General features: G+C 49.9%; 1 protein-coding gene across 1 annotated transcript in view; it reads right to left on the bottom strand.

The window, feature by feature from the left end:
• Positions 1-15,053, bottom strand: part of PAX5 (paired box 5) — a 129,265-nt gene that overhangs the window by 67,797 nt on the left and 46,415 nt on the right. Inside the window, 1 exon segment of the mRNA XM_086479330.1 lies at positions 11,013-11,188. Within this exon segment, the coding sequence (XP_086335456.1) occupies positions 11,013-11,188 (176 nt within the window).

The following is a 15,053-nucleotide window of genomic DNA, read 5'->3' as shown; positions in this document are numbered from 1 at the left end:
TTATTTTTTTTAATTTCAGCAAATTCTGCTCCCAAATTTTTAAGCAGCCACTACTCACATGAGCAAGGAGATATTTTGAAACCAGCCCATTTTTCTGGAAGTGGCTTAGCTCCAAAATTGCTTTTTGTCATCATACAACCACATCCATAGGTCGTTTCATTCAAACCCTTCCTAAACGGCAGCCCAAAACTATGGCATTCTCCTGAAAACCCGGCATCTGCTCTGAGCAAGCTGCTGGTGCTCCTGGGCACTCCATCCGAGACAGCTCTCCACCTCGTCCCGCACACTGTCACTGCAGCCATGCTTTTCACGTCTTCCATTGCAACCGTACAAAAGTCTCCCTAAATCACATCTTAACAGCTGGAATGAACAGCAGGCAGCTGGACACCAAGGTCATAGGATAATCCAGGCTGGAAGGAAGCTTCAGAGACCCCCCAAAGCAGGGCCAGCTCCAGGGCCAGGCCAGGTCACTTGGGCCTTTATCCAGCTGGGTCTTGAAAACCACCAAAGATAGAGACCACACAACTCCTGGAGGCAACCTCCGTCCTGCCTGCCTGTCCCTGGGGGGAGGGAGCGCTCCCTTGGACCCTGCAGAGTCCCTCCTGCACCAGCTCCTGCCCCTGTCCTTTGTACTCCCACCATGCACCGCCATGAAGAGTCTGGCTCCTTCCAAGAGCGCATCGAGATCTCTGGGTATTCACTAACTGTGTAAGGAGCATACTTTGAGAAACCCATCTTGTTGACTAAAGCGATGGACAGATTTAGAGAAAGCCTACAGCACGCGTGTAAAACCGCAGTGATTTCCAAACCAAAGGGTGGAAATTGTACTTGGAACTAATCAAAGGCTGCAGGATCCAGATGTTTACTGGGGACTAAAAGAGAAGACTTGTTCCATTCTTGTTCCATTCTTCAAACGCAGGCGCAAGCCCTTCCCCTCAAATACAATGTGAGCAGGCCAGGTGTTAAATAAATCAACAGGCAAGCATGTTTACTCACAAATTTGTCTCTCCTTCTCTTGCAGGGCTAACACAGACATAAGGAGGCCAGTCAATTTTGCTATAACATAATCTTGGCCAACTAGTGCCATCACACGCCGTTGTATTTTTCCACAGAGAAAATCAGCTTCAGGACAACTCCAGGTCTATTTTCCTATGCCAGCAGAGCATCAGATACACACACACTGTAAAGTGCATGGATGACTCCCCTATTATCTTTCAAAGGGACAAAGACTACACGAGCAATTATAGTTCTACTCATCTTACTCATATATTATGCTTTGATGTGATACTGAAAATCTGATGGGTGGCCAGTAAATCACTGCTCTCCTTCAGCTCTCAGGCAGAGTCCACTGTTTGACTGGCTACTGTCTCTGGCTTCTTCTGTAACAGACCTGCCGTTAGCTGTCTGCTGGTGACATGACACCTTGGAAGGAAGATTCCACTGAAGACAAAGATGTGGGGTTTTTTATTTAAAGCTTGCTGATGTGATAGACCTGGTTTATCTCTCTTTAAACTGAAAAAAAAATAGCTACTTTTGACAAAACACACCATGAACAAAAGAGATACAATTACTCAATGCCAGCTCCCAAATTGCAAGGAAATGTGGACAGTTCCGGTAAGACAACAAGAGGGGAAAGCTTTCCTTAAATTTCCCACCTCTGTACCACACTTATGGCAAGTCACCTGCGACCGGTGCAGGACTTTGTGTTCTGTTGTCATCACTAAGCTCTGGGGGTAAAACTGGTGTAAAGGGCTGCAATGAAACATGGTGACTGGCAAAGCGTCCCCTGCCAGGATCACCCAACAGAAACGGTGCTAAGGCTGCAATTTCCAAACACTGTCTCCCCAGTCTCTGACTCACTGCAGCCTGGTGGAGACAGAGAGACCCAGAAGGACAAGAAACAGCCTGTGGGTTTCCTTACAGGGTAACAAGTACCTCCATGTTTTGCCAGCTCAGCAGGGTCAGCGCGGTGAAACCCCAGCTCTGTCCTCCAGCAGCAGCTTCTCTTCAGCAGGGCAGTGCTGCCGGGGCATTGCACACTAGGCACCACCACGGATCCCTGGAAATGCTCCCTATCACCTCTTGGAAAATTTTGCAGGAGAAATCCTGACCCCAAGGCTGCCCCCACTTCCAGGTAAGGTGCGAGAACCAGTCACCCCCTGCTCCCACAGGAAGGGACTCACAGGAAGGGGCGTCAAGCTCGGGGCGGGGGGGGGGGTGTATCCCCAGATCTCTGCCTGGACAGGAGAGCAGGCATCCCTTGGGTTACCCCACTTGGGTTTCCTCCCACCTCTTTTGCTTACTCAAAGACCAAACATTTCAATTCCAGCCCCTGCTCACGCAGACACCCCTGGATGTCCATCCAAGCTGCAGAGTGCTCTTTGCAAAGACAAGGCTGACGCAGAGAGACATTAGCAGGATACATAGCTCCTGTCATGCCACCTCCCCAGAAAACTCCCCACCACCACAGCCCCACTGTCACACCCAATACCAGGTGTCACACAACACTGTCCGCTGTGACTGTCACCACCCAACACAACAGGTCAAAACAAGGCGGACCAGGCAGGGGGGTTTGTGCAGTCTCCAGAAGCTCACGTGCAAAAAAATGCCTATAAGTGAGGGCAGAGTGTCAAGGATGCAAATGATTGGCCCAAGGAGCTGTGCTTTCTGCTGCTATTCAAAAAAAAAGGCTTTCTACTCACAAAAGTTGATTTTCAGCAGGAAGAAACACCATGGCATTCCTTTTCTCCTTCTTGACCCTAAAACAGAGACTGTGGTGCACCACCCCCATCCCGCCCCAGCAGCATGATGGAAGGACGGAGGGCTCAGAGAAGAGACTCTGTCCTGAGGAGGCTTCAGCCTCTCTGCGGCACCACAGCCTAGTCACCGCATGTGGCTGCTCTACCTTGATCTGCACTGCTGGTGAATCTGCTCTCTTCTCCCAGACATTGCTTGTCTCCTCCATCCAGACAGCATGACTTCGGGGACATCGCTCTTCCCCAGAAGACAGCCAGTGCACAAAACTCTTAGCCCCATGCTGCCTGTTGGGTGCTCCCAGTACCACCGTAATGTGAATAAGTGACAATCATGGTGATGGTGGGCAGGAACAGGGATCCTGAAGGCTCATCATCCAGAAGCCAAAGGCAGTTCAGAGCTCTGAGCTCCCCAGAGCATTTGTGGGGTGCTGGCAGATGGAGGAGCTCTACCTGACACCTCTACAGAATAACCTGTTATTTCACCAGGAGCGGATGGCTCCCTGTGAACTGGACGCTGTGGCTGGCAGCATCGTCTCAGGGCTGGAAGGGCTTTGTGCACAGAGCAGCTCCTGAATGACCACCTCATGGAGTGAGACAGGGGTCAGTGCAACTGTCGTCTCCAAAGAGCTGCTGCTCCTTCCCAGTGAAACGCTCTGTGTCACAGCTGAGTGCCGGTCCTCTCCAGTCTTTACCATACCTCTTCAAATTTTACCATTATTTAAAGGTACTAGAAAAAAATATTTCCAGTCTGAGATCTCCTTCTGAGCAGCCTCTGACTCCCTTGAAGGACGCTCTCCCCGACCCTGTGTGAACCACCAGCCGGCACAGACGGGCAACACCAGGAGCGATGACGTCCCTGCAGCGCACACACACGCGCGCACACACACACACACACACACTCCCTGGGCTGTGAGCACCCCGGTCCTGCACTGCCTCCGCACCCTGCCACGGCTGATCTCACAGATCAGCAGCAAAGTCCCGCACTCGGGGAATCAATGGAACAACTGCAGCAAAGGGCCGGCGCTGCAGCCCACCAAGTGCCAAGAGCACAGCAGGGTCACCCCGGACGGGCAGACCCCCCAAAATCCCCTCCAGCCCCCAGCAGGCTCCATCCCCAACACCCACATGTGGGTGCACAGCACCCCACTCCCACCCAAGTACGGCGAAGGCCATGCCCCAGCCCATGCTGCTGCCCAGGAGGGGACACATTCCCTTAAGGGCAGTGGGGGAAGGAGGGAGCTCTGCACAGCCTAACCCCCCCCCCCCCCCCCCCCGCCCAGCAGCCCCAGCACAGGGCGGGGGTGACGGCCGCTCGTGCTCCCAGCTGCCATCCCTTCGCCACCCTGCCCGCCCAGACCCCGCGCCCTTTCCATTCGGTAAGGGTATTGATCTGCTGGCAGCAATGGGCTGGATAATTAGCCAGGAATTAGGGTTTCTATTACAGCCAGGAGGCTGCCCCAGCTGATTTATCACCTGAATAATTTACTGTGATTGAAAGGAAATTAAAATGAACTCCATTTGACAACTGTGCGCTTTTATGGGCTTTAGTGAAGACTCAAAAGCCAAATTAATAGCCTGGTGTTGTTTAACAGTCTACTGAGAGCAAATACAGGAAGGTTTTTCCTCTCCTGATGCACCCTCAGGCTGGGTTTTAGCGTTGGGGTTTTTTTCCCCTCCCACCAATAAAGCCACAGACCAGATCAGAGGAAGGTTCAGCTGGAAAAGGCTCAGATGCAAAAAACACTGAAATCCCTGTGCTCGCTGCTCCTCTCTGCAGTGCTGACGCCTGTCCTCTCCGCAGGCAGAGGAGCAAGCAGTGCCGGCAACACGGGGGCGAGCAGGCAGCACCCGTCAGCTGTCCCCAGCCAGCACCGGCATCAGCACCCGCACCAGCACCGGCACAGCCCATCCTGCTGCTGACCCTGGCTAACCTCCAATGGCACGGGACGAGGGACCAGCCGCTGGCAGAACTGGGTAAAGGTAGCCGCCCACAAACTCATCCCGCGCGCTACATCTCCCTCCTTGCCTCACCCACCCCCATCACCACCTCCACCCCCGGGGGCGCGTGCCGCCGTGGCACAGGGTGTTGAGAACACACAAGGCACACCAGCTCGCCCACTGGAGCTGCCTGCAGAGCTGGCAGATCGACGTTGAACTCTACTTTTTGTCCTTTTTTTTTCCCCAATTTTAGCGTTTGTGCCCATTTCTTGAGCCATGCACTGTTGTTCTGTTTTCCTTTTTAGTTTGCTCTTCGTTTACACAGTGTGTCACACCAAAGCTATGGGTGAGAGCCTACCCTTGCAGGCTCAAGTCACTTCTGCAGGTGGCAGATCAAGAAAAGATCTGCCTCTGGACATGCAAATACAGCCATGAGTTAGTGCCATAGTTTTCACTGCTACTGGACAACACAAAGTTTTGGGAAGATACAAGCAAATACTAGCTCTGCATTTCTCATTGCAAGTCTCAGGGTATTTTAAGAAGATCCTCAGCAGCCACTGTCCACCCACAGGTAGTGTCCCTTAGGAAAAAAAATACTATTCAAACAAACAGAAAAATCAGTCATACTTTGTGGCTTTAACTGACTTTTCCTGACTTTTCTTTTATCTGACATGTTTTTGACTTTTCCCTGTCACTCCTGAAGATCAAACCCCAACATTGTAAGGAGGACTGTACACCTCCACACTCTCAGGAGCTCCATTCCTGTGGACACACCATCCAACACAGCTCCATTCAGTGAAAAACAAACCTTTGTCTTTCCAAGATGGCAAATACTTGGCCAGATAAAAGTAAAACTTGAAGATTTTCAAAAGGACTTATGCCCCTCCCTTGGTCAGTTCAGAGAACTTCTTCATCACAACCCTCTCTGAAACAGAGAGCAATCAGGTTTTAACCTTCTGCAGTTTTTCAAACTTTTTCTTAGTAATTTTTTCAGGTTCATTAGTTGTCCAAATTTCATCTGCCTGTGCTTATCTCCAAATCCAGACTCACCTGCACTAATATGCCATGAATATTTATATTAGTATATGTTTGCCTGATTTCTAACTAAGCCCATAAAATCTACATTTTATGCAGAATACGAGAACAGATACTCAAGTTTAGTTCCAGCTAAAAGCAATGGGAAAGCATCAGTAAGGGTCTGGGAATTATCTGCTATTAGTGGCAAGCAGTTCTCTTCTAACTCGGTGACCTACATAGTGTTGAATCTGGTCACATCATGTTATGCCTCATTATGGCCCTGATCTAAAGTCTATTGAAGTCAATAGAAATATTCCTCTTGGCTTCAATGAGTATTCGATTGGGACCCATGTGTGAAGCTGAAAATACAAGAGAATCCATTTCTGTTGTGGACAGAAATCCAGCATAGATAATCCTCTTCTTCATTCTGAGGAAATTAACGTACTGCCTCTCCTGTTGAGCCGATCCTGCTGTATATCCTTCATCCCACGGTCATCCCCTGTAGAGCCACTAATCCCGCTATCACAGCCACCAAAAGCATGTTGGTCTGTGAGCCTCAGGCTTGTTCCCTGCACCCATCCAGCCTCACATGCCTGAAGCCCCCTGGCTCCTGGCTGTTTCCCAGGTCTTGACCTCCAAGAACATCTCCTCTCCATCCTTGAAGTGGCCAACACGTCTGAGTCAATGGTTCACATAACCGACGCTGCGGGCTCAGCCAGCCCGGGACAGCTTTCCCGGGCAGCTGGAGAGAGCTCCTCCACCCTTCCAGCTGGAATCGCGAGAAGCCGCTGGAGGACAATCGGTCTTGCAGCCAGGCAGGGAGATTTGCTGAGTACAGCCAGCACCCCAGTTCCTCCAGCTGCGTGCTCCTACTGGACCAGGCGCTGGAAAATGACGCCACTGGGTATAACAGCTCGGTGCACGAGTATGGAGCAAGTTGCTCCGTGGGAGTATGGTGGTCTGCCACGGAGGCAGCCATACAGCACAACTCAGGGCAGGTGGCCAACAGCCACTCCTTGTGTCAGTATGGCTCTGCTCCGAGGGAAGCCTGGATGTTGGCTGTGCAAGCAACACAAACAGCCTTCCCCGTGGGCAGGGGGAACTGGACCGCAGAGCTGGCACAGTGGGGAGCAGCAGGGCCCGACCACACACACCAAGAGGGATGGAGAGGGGAACAGGAGCTGCTGCCGGGCATTAGACCTGAGGATTAGACGATGTTCAAGCCGTGAACTTTGTCCTGGCTGATGAAGGAGCTGCAAGGTGCTGGTGGCCAGCAGCCATGAGCAGAACAGCAGCGCAATGGTGGTGCTGCAAACACACCGCTACGTGCATTTCCAAATCCGTGCCCAGAAATACATGAAATCAGTTTTCCATGAGCATCTGCAGCCAGTGCAAATCGATCACGGGCTGTTTGCAAAAAAAACCCGAGCACAAAAGTGCACAAACATAAGGGAGAGGCATTCATTTCATACAAGAATTCATGTTTATAGCAGGGTTCTGCCAGCAGGGAGGCAGGCCAGGGTGCTTCTAGAGTACTGACTTTATGCCCTGGTTGCTGCCCCATAACACAGAGAGGACTCAATCCCGTTTGCCCAGCCAGCCCTGAGCCTCAGGCTTCCCATCTCCCAGCTGCTGGGCTTCACCTGCGTCAAGTGTTTCTCACACTCTACACGTGCAGGTACCGCAGACCCGTGCTGCAGAGAGCACACCTATGCGCACACAGCTGTGCCGCCGGGCACTGGGCTGCAGAATGAGATGCCTTGCTTCTGCCCCCTGATGCACACAGTCTGACACAGTCTTTAATTACACGGTGGGATCCCTGCATCACCCAGCACATGCAGTGGGCACTGTTTCTGAACAAAGGACTGCCTGAGATTTTATTTTCCTGTCATTGTCTAGTGGTTGCCTTCTCTCTCAGCATTGCACGTGTCCTTCCCCAAAGACAAGTATTCATTCCCTGTGGGTCTCTCTATAGATGGCACAGCTTATGGCAGATGTGAAAACCCACACGATGCTTGTCAAAAGCACCACATGTTTTGAGGTGAGAAAAAAAACTTACGAGTCTCCATTTCATACAGGTAAACCAAAGGAGCCATTGAAGATGGAAAAGAGAATAGAGTGGAAGCACTCAAAGTAAACGGTTTGGCAGCAGTGAGCAAGCACTCCCACACAGCCCACCATCACATCTAGCTATGTGAGGGGCAATGTGCACTTTCCAACAGGTGATCCCAAATTTCGTCCAGAAAATGTATCAGGAGGACTTTGGGCAGCAGGGGCCAGCCTTCAGCTGGGGACCAAGCATGCTGAGGCTGCAAAAGCTTTTCTGTGCAGGAGGGACCTGTCCCCCCATGACACAACCCACTGAGGACGAGGGACCATCCCCAGCACACAAGCAAGGTGGAAGAATGAGAGAGGAGCCGCAAAACATGGAGAAAAAGGAAATTCCTTGTCTGGAGAACAGCAATTCTTCCAGAAAAATACCTGGAGCCCTCCTCAGGTGAACAGCGCAGGGACATCAACAAGTCTTTGTGCCCCGGTAAAATGAGTGGTATTCAGCTGGCTGCTACTGGACCAAGTTTCTAATAAAATAGAACAGCAGTGGGTCAGCAGCTCCTACTAGACTTCTCCTCACACCTTGTTTCCTCGGGGAGGCGCACCTTTTCCTTATTTTCTTCTACAGAAATAGCTCAGGACTCTACACATCCACTGCTGACTCAGCTCCTAAAGCATCACTTCTGGGCTCAGCAGCACCTGGACAGCCAGATTAGTTTTCCAAGTCACATCATTAATGTTCTCAGTATTTTCTTTCTCATTGATTTCTTTGGCCTTACTAGATGATCCAGACAGCTGCTCCACTTTGGTTAACTATCATGACAGCTTTGCTTGACGCACCAAAGAGGTAAAACACAACTGCTTCAGTAACAGGTGAAGTTCATACCACATCCTCGCGAACCAGAGCTAATCACACAGATCGCACGTTCATGTTCACAGTTACACTTTACACGCCACCAAAAAGCAGAAGCCAGCCCCAAAGAGCTGCGAGCCCTTAACCACCTAGGCACAGTGATTCTGCTAAGCACCTTTTGTACATCAAATTATCACATTCTCAGCGTCTGTTTGACTTCCCAGAGCATGCGGAGAGTTCCTGTTAACCAAATTAATAGCAGCATATCTTCAATCCTAACAACCTGGCTTCACAGCCGTTGTCACAGCTGCTTACGTGGACCCAGGGAGATCCTTGCTCCACCAACAGCCGAATATCCCACATTTGACAACTGGGATAATACTTCAGCAACATCCTCATTCAATTCTCTCATTCTTCCTATCAAACCAGCAAAAGTTTATCCCTGGATGAACATTCACTCGCTGCTGGGCTGTCTCCCTCGAGTTACAGTTCTACATGACTCAGAAGAGACTTCAGAACACAGAAACGAATAAATGATCCTCTTCCATCACCGCTCTCTTTCTAATGACATTTTTGGCACATAAAAGTTTCACACAGACAGATCTAACACTGTACAACTTCTAAGAGACTGACCCTGAAAAGGCTTGCTGTAGGAGTGGGTGCAGTGCCTGTCCCCTCCAGCATCATCTGTGTTCAGACGGGATAACCACCATCTAGTGGTACCTGAAGGCCATTTCGCCTGCCAGGGACATCGCCTGTTTGGCTTTCTGTCCCGGTCACGGCTGGGGTAGAGTTAATTTTCCTCCCAGTAGCTGGTGCAGAGCCATGTTTTGGATTTAGGATGAGAATAATGATAACACGATGATGTTTTCAGTGGTTGCTGAGCAGCATTCACACTGTGTCGAGGACTTATCAGCTCCTCACACCACCCTACCAGTGGAGGCTGGGGGTGCACAAAGAGCTGGGAGGGGACACAGCCAGGAAATGGTGTTCCATACCCTATGACCTCATGCCCAGTATATAAACTGGGGGGAGTTGGCTGGGGGGCACAGCGGCTCAGGGATTGGCTGGGCATCAGTCAGCAGGTGGTGAGAAACTGTATGTGCATCACTTGTTTTGTATATTCTATTACTGGGGGTTTTTTTCCTTCCTTTTCGGTCCTGTTAATCTGTCTTTACCTCAACTCAGCAGTTTCACTTTTTTTCTTGCCAATTCTCTTCCCATCCCACCGCAGAGGGGAGTGAGCGAGTGGCTGTGTGGTGCTTAGTTGCCAGCTGGGGTTAAACCATGACACTTTCCTAATGAGTTTTTTAAAAAATCAAATTGACCTCAGCATCTTCCCCATTTTTTTCCAGCTTGAGTTCAGATCTGAGGAGATCCTCAGCAAATACAAACCAGGGAAACCACAAAACCAGCAAAAGCTGGTGAAAAGCAAATATCTCTATGAATGAAGTAACTAATGACAGACGTGAGGTTAAAGGCATGAGAAATTTCTACTCTACCATATGACTTTCAGCAGAATATACCCACACATATCCCTTAAACTGGAGCCACGACGGTAGTAGGCTGCCATGAGATAATCTCCAGCGCCCCTCAAATGTACAGGCTCCTCTAAGGGAAAAAACCTGTTTGAGAGTACATCCACCTTGCTAAAAAGCAGGCATAAGAACACTGAAGATTAATGGCCAAATACATCACTAAGTATGAAGCTAGACCGACACCAGTGCTGACAGCAATATACGCATTCCCACCTCCCTCTCAGCAGCTAAATTAAAGGCTGCCACCCAAGAAGAACACAGAGAGACACAGCTCATCAGTTTTTGCATGTGCTTCTGTACTGCGCCTGCAAAAAATGGAACTTTCAGAAAAAATTAGTGCCAAGTCCTTCTCCAACACACTGCCAATCTGTAGGTGCAACTAATTTACCTTCACATAGTAATTGGGTGTTTCTCCCAGCAAATGTCCAATTACATACCTAATAAGCCATTTCCGGATACAAAAACCTAATTTGTGTGCACAATCATGCTAACTATGAACCAAAATTAGGCACTGAGTTTTGCAAGTCTTCTCCTTGGTACCTGCATAGCCTGCTTTTGATCTAACAAAAGCATCAGAAGCTGAGACACTCTTTAAAGACTTCATTTGACGTAACTGGGCAAGACCAGGTCTAATTTCATACCCAAACACTTGCTGATGTTTACACAACAAGTGTTTCCCTTGATTTTTTAATACTCAGTCCTTTATGGACTATGTGCCCTTGGCTGAAGAGCTTGAAACGACACCTGCTTCTCCGTGGTTTTCTATCGAGACTCTGAGAAGTGCTTGATGACATACACCAAGCAGTTCTCTGCCAGTAGAAAGTGTATCAAGAAAACACTGAACATTTGCAATAGTACCTGCTCTGGTTTGATAGGCTCAGTAGTTGTGAAAATGTCGGAATAATGTTGCCTCTCGAAGACTCGATCCAACACTTCTAGCTGCTGCTGGGTGAAAAGGTCTCCTCGCATCTGTTTCCGAAGAAAATCTCTGCCCGGGAGAGAATGGCCATTTGGTACTGGAGATTCCTGAATACCTTTCAAAGAGGGGAGAGAAGATGGAGAATAAGTAGGTATCACAATGATGAGACCTACCGAGGAGTGTCTCATTTTATCCCTTGCACAGCTGTGGGTACCAGCATGCTGACACTGTGAAGACTCTTTGAGAGGAGGTTACAAGCAAGACTCATATTGCCAGAAGATGCACTGACCAGCCTCCCATTACAGCCAACCCTCAACGCAATTTACCATCAACAATCTCACACATCATTTAAAGGCAGGACGAAGGATAGTGTTCACATCTTTGCTCACATCACTTTTACTGCACCACATGAGAACTTGTGTGGTTTATGGTCCAGATGAAGGAGGGCACAGGAGGATAAGCCCACCACCTGATGCTACCGTCACAGTCAACTCAGGTCAGCTCCAGCAGACCAGCTTTGCCCAGTCACCGCCCATAGGCTTCACCCACTTCCTGTGGTACCTGCAGGTCTTGCTCAGCTCCATCCCACGCGAGCTCTGAGCTATGGTGTGCTCATGTCGGGAAGCAGGGACTCTCCATCCAGCACCACCTCCCGCTGGCAGCAGCTGGCCAGACAACCTCCAAGACACAGGCACCACTGGCACCATACTGAGACTGGACGTCCCTAGGGCTCATAGCCACCACTCAGCAAGTCCTGATGTGGTGCACTCTCCTGGCACTGCAATCTCACCTCCTATTTTTTAAGCTTATTGCCAGGGTGGAAGCCTGAGCTTCAAAGCACGGTTTTCTCTCTCTCCCCTTTGGCAGAGATTTTTAGCAGAAGTCGTAAGCAACTGCCCATGGCTGAAAAGCCACAAGACAAGTTTGAGAACCATTTAGATTGGCAGTTCGAAAAGACTCTTGCAATACAGGGGCTTGTTTCAATTTGCTTTTTGCAGATGCACAGTGGTTTTCTACTTTTCTTTCACCTGTCAGTGCCAGAAATGTATCTTTTACGCACTGAAAGCTGAGGTCTGCAGTATTCCCAGGACTCCAGGAGGTGGAACTCCAAGAACAACAGTAAATATCAGATTTCTTCTCCAGATGGCAACACGGCACTAGACAGAGTGAGGAAACGTTTTAAAAATAGAATCTTGCTGCCAAGATATTTTGAGGAGCAGAATTCAAATGCATCCTTAACAACAAGATTTTCCGGAGTGTTGCGGTGCCTTACTGTCCAAGCAGTCTGCAGGTGAGTAACACTGCTCAGACCTTCCCCGGCAGATTCTGCACCAAGTTTTTTGACGGCAACAGTCAGAGGCGATCTGTGCAAAGACACCCTGCTGCTGCAGGTCACCGGTTTTGCCTGCAGACATCAGTAACATGGGTGATGCCCAGTGGACAAGACTTTTCACAAATGACTACTGATTTGGTATCACCCTTTGGCGCAGATGGATTTTGTAGAAAATGCTGTGTATCCAGAAAACCAGACAGATCTCTCAAACTGGGGGACAGACACATGGAAACACTTTTTTCAGCCTAGGTCGCTCTCTGTAACACACCGCTGACACTGAGCACACATTTGATGTTAGCAATTAACGCTGGAAACTTCCTTCTAAATTTTAGTTCAGCCATTCAGGCAACAACAGCTTTATATTTACCTGCTTAGACACAGTTCCAGCAGACCCGCTGGACCCAGCAACTTAAACCAAGGGTAGGCAATTTTTGTAAAGTGCAAGTTTCAGTTTATTCCATGCAGGAAAAATACCCTGAACTTGTCCTCTGAACAGAAAGTCTAAGCATGTGTACAGAGCTCTGAAAAGATACAGAGGGATGTAAGAAAGCAGTGTATCTTTAAATCTTTTTCTTTTTTTTTTTACTATTCTAAATCAAATAATATCTAACAGACCTAGTGCTGGGTTTAGTCAACCATGGCTTATAAAATTAAAATTCTAGTTGCTAGCTGCATGGTAGCAAAAGGCCGGGGAGACCCTGTCTCTGGAGCACAGAAATGCTGGCTTTAAATTTCAGGTTAAACTAACGTTATTCTACAATTTGGCATCGAAGTTAAAGCTTTACGTGGTTTTGGTCTAAGGGGGGTGATAAAAGTGAGTGAAATGATCCAAGAACGTGGCACAACCTGGAAAATGTTCTTAGCAATGCCAGTGCAGCCTGTGCATTGTTTACACACCCAGAGATCAGGTGTGCAATGAGACTCCGTCGTATTTCAACATGGAGCAGCCAACCCACGTGTCACCAGCAGCACTTTCGTAACGGAGTGCAGCTCCGAGTTCTTCGGGGTGAATACATCGGAGAAGAGGAGCCAGACAGAGGTGAAGCCGGGGGCAGCAGTCTCAGCCAGGGACAGGATCCGGGGCTGGGCTGGGGTCTCCCACCCCGATCCAGAAGCACGGCGTCCAGGGCTGCAGCCGGGGATGGGCATGGACACTCCACCAAGTGCCCGTGGCACCAGTTCAGCTGCCTCCATCCCTGGCTGCCTCCATCCCTGGCTGCCTTCATCCCTGGCTGCCCATCCTCCACGGGGCAGCGAGTCAGGGGACCACCCTCCCAAAGCAACCCGAGAGTAAAAGGAAGAGGAGGAGATCTCGAAATCCACAAACGCCGTACCAGAGAAACCCCGGAGGGAGCCAGCGGATGATGTGCCTTGCTGCGCGGTGCTGAGCAATTCAGCAGGGGATGAAATCACACAGAGACAGCGGTGGGGCTCTGGAGGGGTTTCGGTCTCGAGGTCAGGACTTGGTACGGTGGTGGAAGCGCTACCTGAGCAGAGAGGGCTGCCTCCCCACGCTATCCGCACATCTCTGCTGCAGTCCCTGCATGCCGTCCCGAGGACCTGAGATAGCAACCAGCCTCTGAGAGGTGCTGCCCAGTGCAGCCAGGCTGTGCCGAGACAGCGGAGCAATGGACGCAGGGAGGGACCCGGGTAGGAATGGGGCAGGGCTGGGACCACCGGGATGGCTGTCACTGCCCAGAGGACCCAGCACCTTTGTGAGAGAAGTCTGGGAACCACTCAAACCTCACTCGCCCTCGTTATCTCTCCCTCTCTGCATCCCGGGAATGAAGGGATATCCTGTTCTTTTGCACGGTGTTTCCCAAAATCAGATTACTTGCAGGTAAGCGCTGGACTTCACTGTGCAAGTAAGGGACTTTCTATACACTGTGCACGACACCTGAAGGTTCGTGAAGGTCTTTGGGATGCGTTTGGCTGTTAGACATTATATAAATGTGAGATAATTACCATTAGCATTATGCATTGTTTGAATACACTAGAATATCTTCGATAATTAAAATACTGTTGGCAGGTTTGAAACAGTTTGGGTTATAAATAGGCTCCGGGGAGTGGTAAAAACATTTTTTGATATAATCAATGCATCCACCTAGGAGGGTTATGTTTTGTTGACAGTAGCACTACGTGTGTACCTACCTACTCTGAAAAACAATTAGTTCCCGGTCCAGTGGCATCTTTCCAGAAATGCTAATGAAGAGCACAGATATAATACCCTCCTTAATGCAGAAGAAGACATTCTTCTCAGACAAATCTTTCATCCCTTACCTCTCACAGATCACACAGTCAGGACAAGATGGTGCCATTAGAACTGAACTTTCTGAACTACCTGGGATGCCACACACTCCCTCCCAGCACGAGCCCAGAAGCACTGTGCCTCCTGGGGATGCACTGGCAGCCCCCGCACACCCAGACCTGTCCCAGGGAGAGCCCGTGCCTCCCTGTCTCTGCCAGCACCAAGCTCCAACATGTCCTGGACCTGCTCTGGGCTGATCCAGGTCCCTTGCAGACATCCAGCCCTGCTCCGGACACGGACTCTGCTCCTCTGAGGTGCGCACAGCTCGGCACCTGACCCAGCTTCCAATCGGCAGCTGGAGGGCTCGCCACGTCAGCTGCCTCCTGGCATGGGGCACAG

Source organism: Leptosomus discolor, chromosome Z, assembly GCF_034619465.1.
Source record: "Leptosomus discolor isolate bLepDis1 chromosome Z, bLepDis1.hap2, whole genome shotgun sequence".
NCBI lineage: Eukaryota > Metazoa > Chordata > Aves > Leptosomiformes > Leptosomidae > Leptosomus > Leptosomus discolor.
This window is presented reverse-complemented; position numbering and strand designations above follow the sequence as displayed.